Source organism: Pituophis catenifer, unplaced genomic scaffold (genome assembly GCF_029215685.1).
Source record: "Pituophis catenifer annectens isolate HBS135680 unplaced genomic scaffold, rPitCat1.0.hap2 SCAF_2, whole genome shotgun sequence".
In the NCBI taxonomy this organism is placed as follows: domain Eukaryota; kingdom Metazoa; phylum Chordata; class Lepidosauria; order Squamata; family Colubridae; genus Pituophis; species Pituophis catenifer.
The window spans coordinates 74,484,235-74,497,042 of NW_027256882.1; the positions used below are offsets into that span (position 1 = coordinate 74,484,235).

The window sequence follows — 12,808 nt, forward strand, 5'->3', positions numbered from 1 at the left end:
GTGTTGAACATCTGTTGCTTTGACTTCTAATGTGACATACCAACAATTCTGCATTTCAGTTCCTTTTTCTAATCATGACACATGTGTCTATGCTGGGTTACAAACCTGGAACAAAGGGTGAGCCAAGTTTCCAGGTCATTCCAACATAAATTAGTAACATGTTGCTAATTTTGGAACCAGTTTTAGTGCCTCAAAATGACATTTCCTTGACCACAGGTATTATAATTCTACTGTATCAGGAAATAGGAATGCATAAAATTTGGATGATATGCCTCCTACATAGTATAATCAACCAGGCCTCATATACCTTCCCCCTTGACTTGGACTGTGTTTTCCCTTGGGTCTAAATTTGTGGTTGTATAGTTTGAATAAAAGATCAGCTAATGTAACAGATAAAACAGTGACTCAGTTTGTATGTCTTGCCATTGTTTACTCTTGGGATTATGGAACTGCAGCAGACAGAATCCCAAGAAGGGCTCCTATGAAGTACTAAGGTCACACGGCTTTACCTGATTTACTTATTAAATTTATGAGTATCACAGTCTAAATATTATCCATTCTGATGGGATTAGAGTAAGCCAGTTTTCCATGAGAGGAGCATGAAGTTCGGAATTTTTCAACCAACTCCATGGAAAAAGAATTAAGTACTTACTTGAAGCAGTTGTCGCAATAAATATTTCCTGTGGTCTCCTTGATTGTGCGTTCAGAAACAAAAGCTGGATATTCAGTGTCACAAGGCTCTAGGGTTTGCTTCAATCGCTGAGCTAAAGAAAATAAGAGAGACTGAAGGGTTTTGATAATGACTTCATTTACAGTTCTTCGGTGTGAGATGCTGTATCAATATGTTGGACCTTGTGAAATGATTACAGTGCTCCTGCCACCCTGTGATTTATGCTGGTAATGCATAAGATTTATTTTATAATTAAAGAAGACATTTATAAGACGACACAATGTACTAAAGTATATTCTTATAATACATGTCTTTACTCTAACAATAGTTTGGCCATAAGAAAGACATGGGATACTGATTCAATGGTAACTGCATACAAATGTACATTCCATCTGCTCCACATTCCTTACCTAGTTAGCTATTATTTAAAATATTGATGACCAATTATGACAATTCTGTCAGAGGAGACACATGAAAATCAATGGTACAGGTTGGTGCCAACCAGCTTAACATTCACTAACTGCAGTGGGTCTATATTAAATATGACTTAAGTTTGGATCCAGTCCAAATTTCTTTCAGTTGAAGTCAAGGTGAAAAATTAAAAGAAAATCCCACATCCTCAAGTTTTATTTTAGGTTTTCTTTAAAACCAACATACATCCATGCCCGCAAATTGTGTCTATTTGTATAGTGATAAGGGGTACCTGATGCCATAGAATTATTGAACTTAACATTTGGGATTCCTATGATCAGCAGGGTTAACAGATGCCTTATATTCTTTACTGAATTTTTCAAAGTAAAAATAGGATGCAAATAATTGTGAATATTTTCTTTCTGTTTTGCAAGATAGTCAGGAACCACCATCCTCCTCCAACCCAGCCAAAAAAGAAAAAGGAAAAGGAAAGATGCAAGGTGTATTAGCTGCTGATTTCATAAATCTCATTAGGATGGGATAAAACATCTTGCTGTCTAGTTTTTTGGATCTGTGCTGGTAATCGTCTCTCCTATGACTGCCAGCTCATGCAATCGACTATAAACATCAACTGCATTAAAATGATGCCTTTTTTGTGATCAAGATGAGGGGGTACTTTGCAGGCTCCTAGTAATTAACGAAAGGGAGCAGGTGACGTGTATAATTATATGCTCAGTTTCCAGTGTAAAGTAAATTCTAAAGGGCAATATCATTATCTACTGAGATAATGGAAAACCTGTGTCCTTAAGGAAAGAAGGATGCAAGTTAATTATATAGCCGCAACACATATTTATTCCTAATTCTTCCAAAATAAAGAGTTGTGGATAAGAAACCATTTTATTGGACAGTGTGAGAGAGTATGATTTATTTATTTATTTATTTATTTATTTATTTATTTATTTATTTATTATTTATTTATTACTTACATGTATTTATTTGCCGCCCTTCTCTTGAAGGACTCAGGGCGGCGAACACAAGTTAAGAAACATGTACAATAAAATCCCATTTTAAACCAAATAACTAATTAATAATAAATAATAAAACCGGAATCAGAGTCAGCCTATTTGCTTGAACAGCCAATTCTTCAGGTCCCAACGGAAGGAGCGGCGATCAGGAGCCGTCCGAAGCTTGGTAGGTAACTCATTCCAGAGGGTGGGAGCACCCACAGAGAATGCCCTACCCCTGGGCACCGCTAGACGACATTGGCTTGCCGTCAGAACCCTGAGGAGAGCGGCCCTATGTGAGCGAACAGGATTGTGAGAGGCAGGCAGGAGAAGGTCCTGCAAATATCCTGGACCTAAGTCATGTATGGCCTTATAGGTGAGAACCAGCACCTTGAAGCGGACCCGGAGAACCACTGGTAACCAGTGCAGCTCACACAGGAGGGGTGTTATATGGGAGTAACGAGGGGCTCCCGTAACAACCCGTGCGGCTGCATTCTGGATCAGCTGGAGTCTCCAGGTGCATCTCAGGGGCAGGCCCATGTAGAGGGAATTGCAGTAATCGGGAAGTAAGTAAGCGGGAAGTAACCAGGGCATGAGTGACTGTGCAAAGGTCATCTTCGCACAGGGCTATCAACATAATAATTTTAAATTGGGGTATTTTAAATTTCTGGGGTTTTAAATTGAGCCAAATCTATTTAATCATTTTAAATTTTTAATCATTGTTTTGTCTTGTGTTTTTAAATAGGCTGTACACTGCCCTGAGTCCTTCGGGAGAAGGGCGGTATAGAAATAAAATAATAATAATAATAATAATAATAATAATAATAATAATAATAATAATAATAATAATAATAATCTCGGTACAGGAAAGGGCGCAACTGGCGCACCAGGCGAACCTGTGCAAAGGCCCCCTGGTCACGGCCATTAGATGGTCTTCTAGGGTCAGCCGAGCATCCAGGAGGACACCCAAGTTGTGAGTCCTATCAACGGGGGCAAGTTTTTCCCCATCCATCAAAAGTGATGGGGCCTCTGAAACCCGAGATGCCGGCATCCACAGCCACTCAGTCTTGGAGGGATTGAGTTTGAGTCTGTTTCTGCCCATCCAGGCCCTTACCGCCTCCAGGCAACAGGACATCACGGAAAGGGCATCTCTGGGTGGTCTGGGGTGGAGATGTATAATTGGGTATCATCAGCATATTGATGATATCTCACCCCAAAGCCACGAATGATCTCACCCAGTGGCTTCATATAGATATTAAAGAGTAGGGGGGAGAGAACTGACCCCTGAGGCACCCCACAATTTAGGGGCCTCGGGGTGAATCTCTGCCCTCCTGCCCATACAAACTGAAAGCAACCCGAGAGGTAGGAGGAGAACCACTGTAAGACAGTGCCTCCCACTCCCAACCCCACAAGTCGCTGCAGTAGGATACCATGGTCGATGGTATCAGAAGCCTCTGAGAGGTCAAGTAGGACCAGGATGGAGGAACAACCACCATCCCGAGCCCGCCAGAGATCATTCACCAGAGCGACCAATGCAGTTTCCGTGCTGTGTCCGTGTCGGAAGCCCGATTGGTATGGGTCAAGGTATTCTGTTTCCTCCAGGAATTGTGGGAGCTGTTGTGCCACTACAGTCTTAACAACCTTCGCGATGAAGCGAAGGTTGGAGATGGGACGATAGTTATTAAGTGAGTCTGGATCCAGGGAAGGCTTCTTGAGGAGAGGTCGAACCACCGCCTCCTTAAGAGAGGCAGGGAAGTTCCCCTCTCTCAACAAAGTGTTGACAATTGCCTGGGTCCAGTCTCTAGTCACCTCCCTGGCAGCCGAAACCAACCAGGAGGGACAGGGTCCAATAAGCAAGTGGAGGAACTAAATTTGCCCATAATCCTGTCTAGTTCCTTGACAGAAACAGGGTCAAATTCAATCCAGATATTATTCTCAAGACCCACCCTAGTCTCCCGATTAGATTCTGCCCAGTCAGAGTCCAATCCGATCTGATCTGAGCGATTTTATCATGCAGAAACTGTACAAAATCATCAGCTCTGCCCTGTAAAGGGTCTTCCCTCGCTCCCTGATTGAGGATGGAGCGGGTCACACGAAACAGGGCTGCTGGATGGTTTTCTGCAGATGCAATGAGGGCGGCGAAGTAATCTCGTTTCGTCGCTTCCATCATCACTAGATAAGACCTAATATGGGTTCTTAACTGTGTTTGGTCAGATTCAGATCGGGAGGACCTCCAACTCTCCTCTAGGGGTCTTTTCTGACATTTCATTTCCCGGAGCTCCATGGAAAACCAGGGAGCGATCCGGGATCTGTGTCAGGTTAGAAGCCGCAAAGGTGCAATTCTGTCCAAGGCGTCGGTAGCCACCCGTTCCCAGGATGCCACTAGAGCCTCGGCTGAATCGCAGGATTGAGAGGTGGGGAATGTCCCAAGCTCCTTCAAGAACCTTTCTGGGTCCATCAGGCGCCTGGGGTGGAACCATTTTATGGGTCCCGTCTCCCAGCAGCAAGGGTTGGCAGATTGAAAGTCCAGTCTAAGGAGGGAATGGTCAGTCCATGACAGGGGAGTGATGGAAAGTTCCCCCTTACCATGACCATTTATCCACTGCCCAGAGAGAAAAACCAGGTCGAGTGTGTGTCCTCCCCTATGAGTTGGGCCCTGAATAACCTGAGTCAGGTCCATGGCTGCAATGGAGGCCATGAACTCCCGGACTGTCTCAGATGACTCGCCGATCGAAGGCAGATTAAAATCTCCCACAACCAAAAGGTTGGGGAGTTCGAGTGCCACTTCAGTCAAGACATCGAGCAGTGCGGGCAGGGCTGTGGCAACATAGCTGGGAGATAGGTATGTGACCAACATACTGAACTCCAGGGTCCCACTTCAATAGAAGAGACTCACACCTGCCTATTTGAGGGACAGTGACCTCCTTAGGACTCAGACTTTCTCTAACATCCACTGCCACCACCACCCCGCCCCTATAATTTGCAATAGTCAAATAAAGATGCTATTTTCTTGGCAGAGGTTGGCCATTGCCTGCTTCTGGAGGGAGGGAGGGAGGGAGAGAGAGGGGGGAAGGGAGGGAGAGAGAGAGAGATTGACTGACACTGGCCCAAGGTTACCCAGCTGGCATTGTACCTAGCATGGAACTAGAACTCATAGTTTCCCAGTTTTTAGTCTGGTGCCTTAATCATTACACCAAATTGGCTCCCCATATATGTTTATACTGCAAATGATTTAAATCTAGGCACTAGGGAAGCAAAATTTCAGCTGGGCCTGAGGAATGCTTCCTTTCCTTCTTCCTTAAGACTGGTAAATCATGCAAAAATATTACAGTGGTTACATAGAATTTTTTTTAAAAATATTTATTTAATTCCTATAACTTTCTCTCTCAACCAAGTGGCTCTGGGGAGTGAGCCGGATGATACAGTGTGCCCGTGGGTAGTATTCACTTACCTTCGCTACGGGTTCGCAAATGGGAGTGTGCATGCGTGCCAGTTAGCTTTGCTCACATGTGCCACCTCTGCACATGCGCAGGACCGTCTGCACATGTGCAGAGCATCAAAAACGGGATGTGATGACGTCCGCTAGGTGGGCGGAGCCTCCCACAGTCGCCGCTACTGGTTTGCTCAAACCAGATAGAACCGGCTGAATAACACCACTGAGTGTGCCTTGCGTTGCTTTGGAGTAGCTGTTTGACAAGCCACCAAGATTATTTCTTTTTCAGTACAGTACAAAAATTGCTCTATCCAAAAGCCATATTAGCCATATACTTATGAATGTCACCAATTGCATACATTAAATTCCACCAGAAACCTAAACCACAAAACCCAATGGATGTATTTAATTTGCTTCTTGTATTGGACAAGCCCACCAGTAGGGAGTAGGTATTCATTTTTTCCTCTTTCACAACTTCTGCCCAGATTATGTATTTATTGGGTACATAGGATTTATACAGGAGCTGCAAAACTCTGGGGGGCAATACAGACTTTTGCACTGGAACTGATTCTTGCAAGACTACTGTAGTGACTGTCTCTCCCATGCTTTTCCAGCAATGTCATCTCTAAGAAACTTTAATTGGTTTACTGCAATCCCAGTGTTTGGAAAAAAAATAAACACAATGCAGTAATGATCATATCACTAAGATAGTGTTAGAAAAGCCCTCTAAGTCCAAAAACTATTGTTAAATAAAATTTTCTGTTCTGTGCATACCCTTAGGAAAACTGGAGGTTCTTGTCGTACATCAAGCTTTGTGGAAGCTTTAACTTCTTATAAAAGCAAATAACACAGGTGTTAATATATATCTGTTAATATAAATTATTCTTACCCTTTGCTATAAGATCTGAATGCCACCAATTGCATAGGTTAAATTCCACCAGAAACCTAAGCCACAAAAATATATCATTTGATTACATCTGGCATGTTCATACCATTAACTGTCAGTAAAAATTTTTTCCAGCCTGTTCAAAAACAGATATCCAGCTAAGTTTATGATAAGATATAGTCTCCTATAGTTGTACATTTTCTCCCAGCTGAATTCATTTTACAATTTCAAATTCTGTTGAAATTGGTATCGCTGCTGGACTGTCCTGTAGCCAAGAATTTTATTTTAAAAATGCCTTATTGCACTTTCTAGTGTATGACAAGCTGCAGTAGCTATTTTTCCAGTAAAGAGAACACTTTGATTGTGGGATTAAAATTTACCCGTGATGCATACATTCAATCTTGGATACTCAAAATCTCAAATTCCCACAAAAGGCTCATAAACAGTAAAATATTATTTCTGATTTTATCAGAAATGATAAAACCTTCTGATACAAAAATACATCTTCCCTATGAAAATTTGTCAGCTTCAAGTCATGCTTATGTGAAGGCTAAAGTCAATGGCAGTAGCTTTTAAATGTTCAGACTGAAAGGAAAAACAGTTTTCATAAACAATCAATCAATAATCGATAATTTTTCTGAACTTTACCCTGTAATACCCATATTGTTTTCTACAGTCATCATCAAGGTTCAATTTTATTTTGAATTTTGCAGATTTAGTTTGCAATAAATCATACGCACACATTCCCTTCCACCCAGGGGTGAAATCTAAAATTTGTTACTACCGGTTCTGTTGGCGTGGCTTGGGGGGGGGGTGTAATGTGACTGGGTGGGTGTGGCCAACTTTTTTAAAAAAAAACTTTTAAAAGCATTTTTTCTACAACCTTAAGAGGTTGCAGAAAAAAATGCTTTTAGAAGCCTCTGACGATCAGGCAAGTCAGCTGGGATCGCCAGAGGCTTTTATAGGCATTTTTTTTCCTACAACCTTTTTGGCCGAAGGGGTTGCAGAAAAAAATGATTTGAAAAGTCTCTGATGATCCCAGCTGAGCCTCGCGATCATCAGAGGCTTTTTTTTTAACACTTTTAAAAGCATTTTTTCAGCCGAAGAGGTTGTAGAAAAAATGTTTTTAAAAGTAAAAAAAAACATCCTCTGATGATCGCGCGGCTCAGCTGGGCAGCTGAGGGGGTGCAGGGATTTTTGCTATCGGTTCTCCGAACCACCCGCCGCCATCGCTATTGGATCGGGCGATCCGGTCTGAACCGGGAGCATTTCACCCTTGCTTCTACCCACTATGAGAAATCTCATTTAAATCTACGTCCTGAATATCTGTAAAATAATAAGCCTGGCCAATTACAGATTGTTCGATGTCTCCCACCATCCTACTCTCCACCAAACAGATCTTAACGAAAGTGTTAAAGCTCCTTTGTCCTTTACTGGTGCGGTCCAGTTATTCAAAAGTAATTACCACTCAAGTGTATAATCCATTTTTACTTTAAAACTGTTATGAATTGACAGGAGCTCTATATCATGGGGAAAACACCACTAGATCTTGCATGAACTTCAAATATGCCAATCATAGGGCTGCAATCACTTAAGAAATTAGAGAACAACAGAAGATCCTCTGAGAAAATACACACATTAGTAGCCCACCCAAGCAGAACTGGAATCAGCCAAATATTTATATTACATCTAAGTGCAACCACAGTAATAAATTTAGGCTGCAATCCTATATTTGAATTACCCAGGAGTTAGCTCCACTGAAAATAATAGGATTCTACTTTTGAGTAGGCATGCATTGAATTGCATTATTAGTTTATATTTTGGAAATGATTACTGTGAAATCCATAAGGCTTTAAGTACTTTTTAAACTGCTAAAAGTATACACTAAGGATTTGAAAGTGTACATAAATTACTCAACTGGTACAACAAGAAGAATGAAAGATGGAAAAGTATGATCTTCAAATCAGAACAAGTTTTACTTACAAGACAAGTTCAGTCACAATCCATTTGACTGCAGCAAAGAAAGCTTTGTAAGGCTGAAGACAAACGAATTACTTAATCAAAAAGTCAGAATGTATAATATTTATATATTAAGTGACAGATGTATATCATGTTTTAAATACATTAACATTTCTACAAATGAATAAAATACTATGATTTTAGCACAGTTATTATTGTGATGTTTATGTATGTTATAATTATTGGAAAAATAATAACATGTTGCTTGAATTGTTATCACTTCTATTACTTCCCAGACTAATTTATTCTATAACTATTTCCCCACCATTCATTTACAGTATCTTCTAGTATCATCCCAAAATCATAATGCTCAAAATAACAATAAATGAGGACAGACATGATATCACCTCACAAATAGTTAGAAAGTTTCAAAAACTTCTATAGATGAGAGAGTTATTAACCATATTGTTTTATATGAGATATAACTCATATTGTAAATTCACCTGTTCACTACTAGAAAATTTAAGAAGCATTTAGTGAATGCTTGAACAAATTTGCTGAATTGCACTAACAGTATATCTAACAGTACCCAATTAAATGTTTCTCAGGAGATTGCAAGAATGACATGGGGCTAAAATTACATAAATACAAACTTCCTCCCTCCCTCCCTCCCTCCCTCCCTTCCCTTCCCTTCCCTTCCCTTCCCTTCCCTTCCCTTCCCTTCCCTTCCCTTCCCTTCCCTTCCCTCCCTCGATGAATTTACTATTCATGGTAGTGATTTTTCATTTTATATCAATCATGTTTCTTATCACAAACTCCTGATTAGAATGCTTGAAAGTTAGAGTTAGGACACTACTTTATTTAATTCATAAACGTAAAACCTATAGATCAATAGTGTGATATGTGGATTACAACTGGGGAGACACTGGTTCAAGATCATGAAAGCTCTTGTCATTATTTGTCAGCACAACCTAACTCTCAGCCCAACATAACACTTTTGTGAGGAAATAAAGACAATAGTGGTATATATGCCTTCTTGAGATCCTAAAGGAGAAGTAGGATATAAATCAAATGAATTAGTAATAATTGTTCCTACTTTATAACACTTTTTGGTTTTTTTAAAAAAAAATTCTAATTTTGATCCAACAATGATTATACTGATGATTTACTCTTATAAGAAAATATTCATGTTTTATAAGTTGTCCAGAAACAAATATAATATTGTCTTTAAAATTCCTGATTTTTCAGCTAAATACAAAACTGACTTTGTATAAATAAACAAAAGGATGAATGCTATTGCTGAGCACATTGTAAACCGCTCTGAGTCTCTGGAGAAGGGCGGCATATAAATCAAATTAAAAAAAAAATGATGATTATGGTACAATTTTATGCATGTATTCCAAAATACATCGCATTGTGATCAAAGGTAGGAAATGTATTCATACAATATATGAAATGCTTACCGTGCTTATACAAAATTATGTATTTACAGGCAATTTACAAATCCAGGAGGCAAGTATACATTAGGGACAAACCAGGGGTGGGTTCTACTTACATTTACTACCGGTTTGCAGTGGGATCACGCACGCAAAGCAAGCGCATGCACAGATCGCCAATGACATCCAGGGCAGTGGACAGGGCCTCCCGCCAATTTTACTACCGGTTCTTGCGAACCGGTCCGAACCGGGGGCAACCCACCACTGGGACAAACATGTTGAAAAGTCTTCAACATTCATGTGAGCTAATAGTTCAAAAAATTACCATAACGTTTTGTTGACACCAAAAACACACCATAAACACACTAGGAATAAAGATTATTGATACTTTGATAAGGATATATAGGATTAGAAATAAATGACAATGTAATAATAAGCGGTAGAAGAATACTTACATCCAATAAGGTGTGGGCACTATCGCTACTCTCTTTGGTTGTTCTACACATGGCTTGATAGTCATACAGTGTAATTCTATAGAGAAGAATAGAAAACTGCTTGACTAGAAGGAAAAAAATAAACCGAAAAATAATGTGAAATGCAACAAGACTTACTCACAAGGCAAAAATAGCAATAGCATTTTTAAAGGAAGTGTTTAGATTATAGAATTAATACATACTCAAATTTAAAAAATAAAATGTAAAGAAAAATGTGTAAGTCTAAGGATTGAATAAAACTGTCAGAAACATGTGACTAATAAACTGATTCACAAAATAGAAATATGCATTTAAAAATTAAAGTATTGGTTTCTGCTCCTTTAGCAATTCTAAAAATAGTAACACTGAAGTACCAAAGTACTAAATTGTGCTTATAAATAATTTAAAGAACATTAGAATGTCTAATGGTGTTATTTGATTTTTTTCTGGGATTAAAAAAAAATATTTTGTACTATCTGATACCTCAAAATAGTCTGTCACACATCCACATGCAGAGTCTCTCTATATGTTTATGTAAAAGGGAAGAAACAAATAAAATACAGGATAGTAAAAGAAAATAATCTAATTTAAATGTGAATTTTAAAAAATGATTATAAAACCCAACTCTTGATTGCAAATATGAAAAAAAAAAAAAACAGCTTAGGTTATGTATGTTTAGATCCATGGATATCCAGGATACTCTTTGTAAGTATGAAAGACAGTGGTTTTTTTCAGTGAATTGAATGATTATATTTAGCAAGTTGCTTGCTGTCAACTATATATTTATTTATTAAGGTATTTCCAGAACCAAAGGCCTATTTGATGTCCAAAAACAGAGGAGGCTGGTGAAAAGGTTACTCAGCAGCCCCCAACCTTTTGGGTGCCAGGGACCAGTTCTGTGGAGGAGGACATTTTTTTCCACAGATTGGGGGTCATGATTTTGTCTGCTACCTGGATACCTGTGTGTGCGGATAGATTACTTGGCTTAGATTACTTAGGATAGACCTTCCCCAATTTTGACAAGTCCTCTTCCACTGTGGTATGATGATTTTAATCTATTCTCAGATAGTTTGAAGAAAGAATGGGAAAGAAAGAATGGAATGGCGAAGACTTATTCTTTCTCCCTCTTTTCTTCCCCGTTTCCCCAGAGTCATGTAGCTGTGCTTGTGAAACACTGCTCTCTTTGATGCTCTCTGATAGCTGATTCCAGATTAAAACTGAATCAGAAAGCACATTTCATATGTTTTGCATTATTGTAGAGTGTAGCCCATTTGATTTTTATGGGGTTTTAATGGGGATAGTGGTTTCAATTTGGTTTAATTGGGTTATTTTTGTTTTTACTGTTATCTGCATTTTGTTTATTGTTCTTTGTGTTTGTTTTAATTACATGAACTGCCCAGAGTCACGAATTTGAGATGTGTGGTAACACAAATTGAATGAATGAATGAATAAGCAAGCAAGAATGGCTAACCAGAAAATACATAATATGAAAACAGCAACAATCTTGCCTGTGGTTTATTCTTAATTTTATGCTGCTAAACGTTAAGACACTAAATCATCTCAAACAATTTTCTCTTCTTTGAATTGGTTTGTCATATTGATTGCCTAAAAACCTCTGGGTAATCTCAAAGAACAAAGAACTCTACCGGTATCCTGAGGATTGTAATGAGATCCTAAAATACTATGGACTGAAGAATAATTACGAAAATAGGATTTATTTATTTTTTTTGATCCATCAATATATCATAACCTAGAAGGCTGCGATTCTAAATTCTTTGGAAAAAGTCAGTCCTGGCGAAGGCTCTTGTAACCCTTTTTCCCCCTGTTAAACCATATATGTTTCTCAAAGACTGTCTGGACAAGTCAGTTTTTTGACAAGGTTTTTCAGAAGTGGTTTGCCATTGCCTCTTTCCTACGGCTGAGAGAACATGACTACTTCAAGGCCACCAAGTTGACCTTGTGCCTAAGGTGGAATTGGAACTCACAGTCTTCTGGTTTTTAACCTGATGCCTTAACCATTATACCAAACTAGCTCTCCTTGAAATCATTGTAATTTCTGTCAGGCTTCTCCCAAACAGTGCAACAATGATGTTATGGCTGCAGTGTGAGGAAAAAATGTTGCAATGCCTGTTTCAGTCTCAATATGATTACTGATTATATAATATATATAATCTTTATATCTTTATCCCTAAAGAAAACCCAACTGCTGACAAACTTCTTTTAGCAATTTATGAATTTGGTCCCAAAGCATTTAGCAAGGAGAAATGCTGCTTCTCTACAGGTTGCTTCCTTTTTATTTCTTATTCAAAAATCTTTTTGCCAGGGTGATTGAAGAGTGAACATCTTCACATAGATGGTGGGTTTCTCCACCTTACTAACATTTTCTCTGCAAGATGGTGTTATATCAATCAAAAGAGGTGCACTGCAGATAAATGTATGTGATGACTCAGGCACTATTAGCTGTTGAATACTAAAAACGTTCAGTAGATTTAGACTTAGAAATTCAAACTGGCTAATGCAGAGCAGAACTGAGTTG

At 39.1% G+C, this 12,808-nt stretch overlaps 1 protein-coding gene across 1 annotated transcript in view; it reads right to left on the reverse strand.

The window, feature by feature from the left end:
* The window catches only part of CACNA2D3 (calcium voltage-gated channel auxiliary subunit alpha2delta 3), a 579,692-nt gene that overhangs the window by 22,205 nt on the left and 544,679 nt on the right, over positions 1–12,808 (reverse strand). Inside the window, exons 32-35 of the mRNA XM_070933639.1 lie at positions 10,255–10,330; positions 8,388–8,440; positions 6,408–6,463; positions 653–764 (exon numbers count right to left, since the gene is read on the reverse strand). Coding sequence (XP_070789740.1) covers positions 653–764; positions 6,408–6,463; positions 8,388–8,440; positions 10,255–10,330 — 297 coding nt within the window. The remainder of the gene's footprint in view (positions 1–652; positions 765–6,407; positions 6,464–8,387; positions 8,441–10,254; positions 10,331–12,808) is intronic.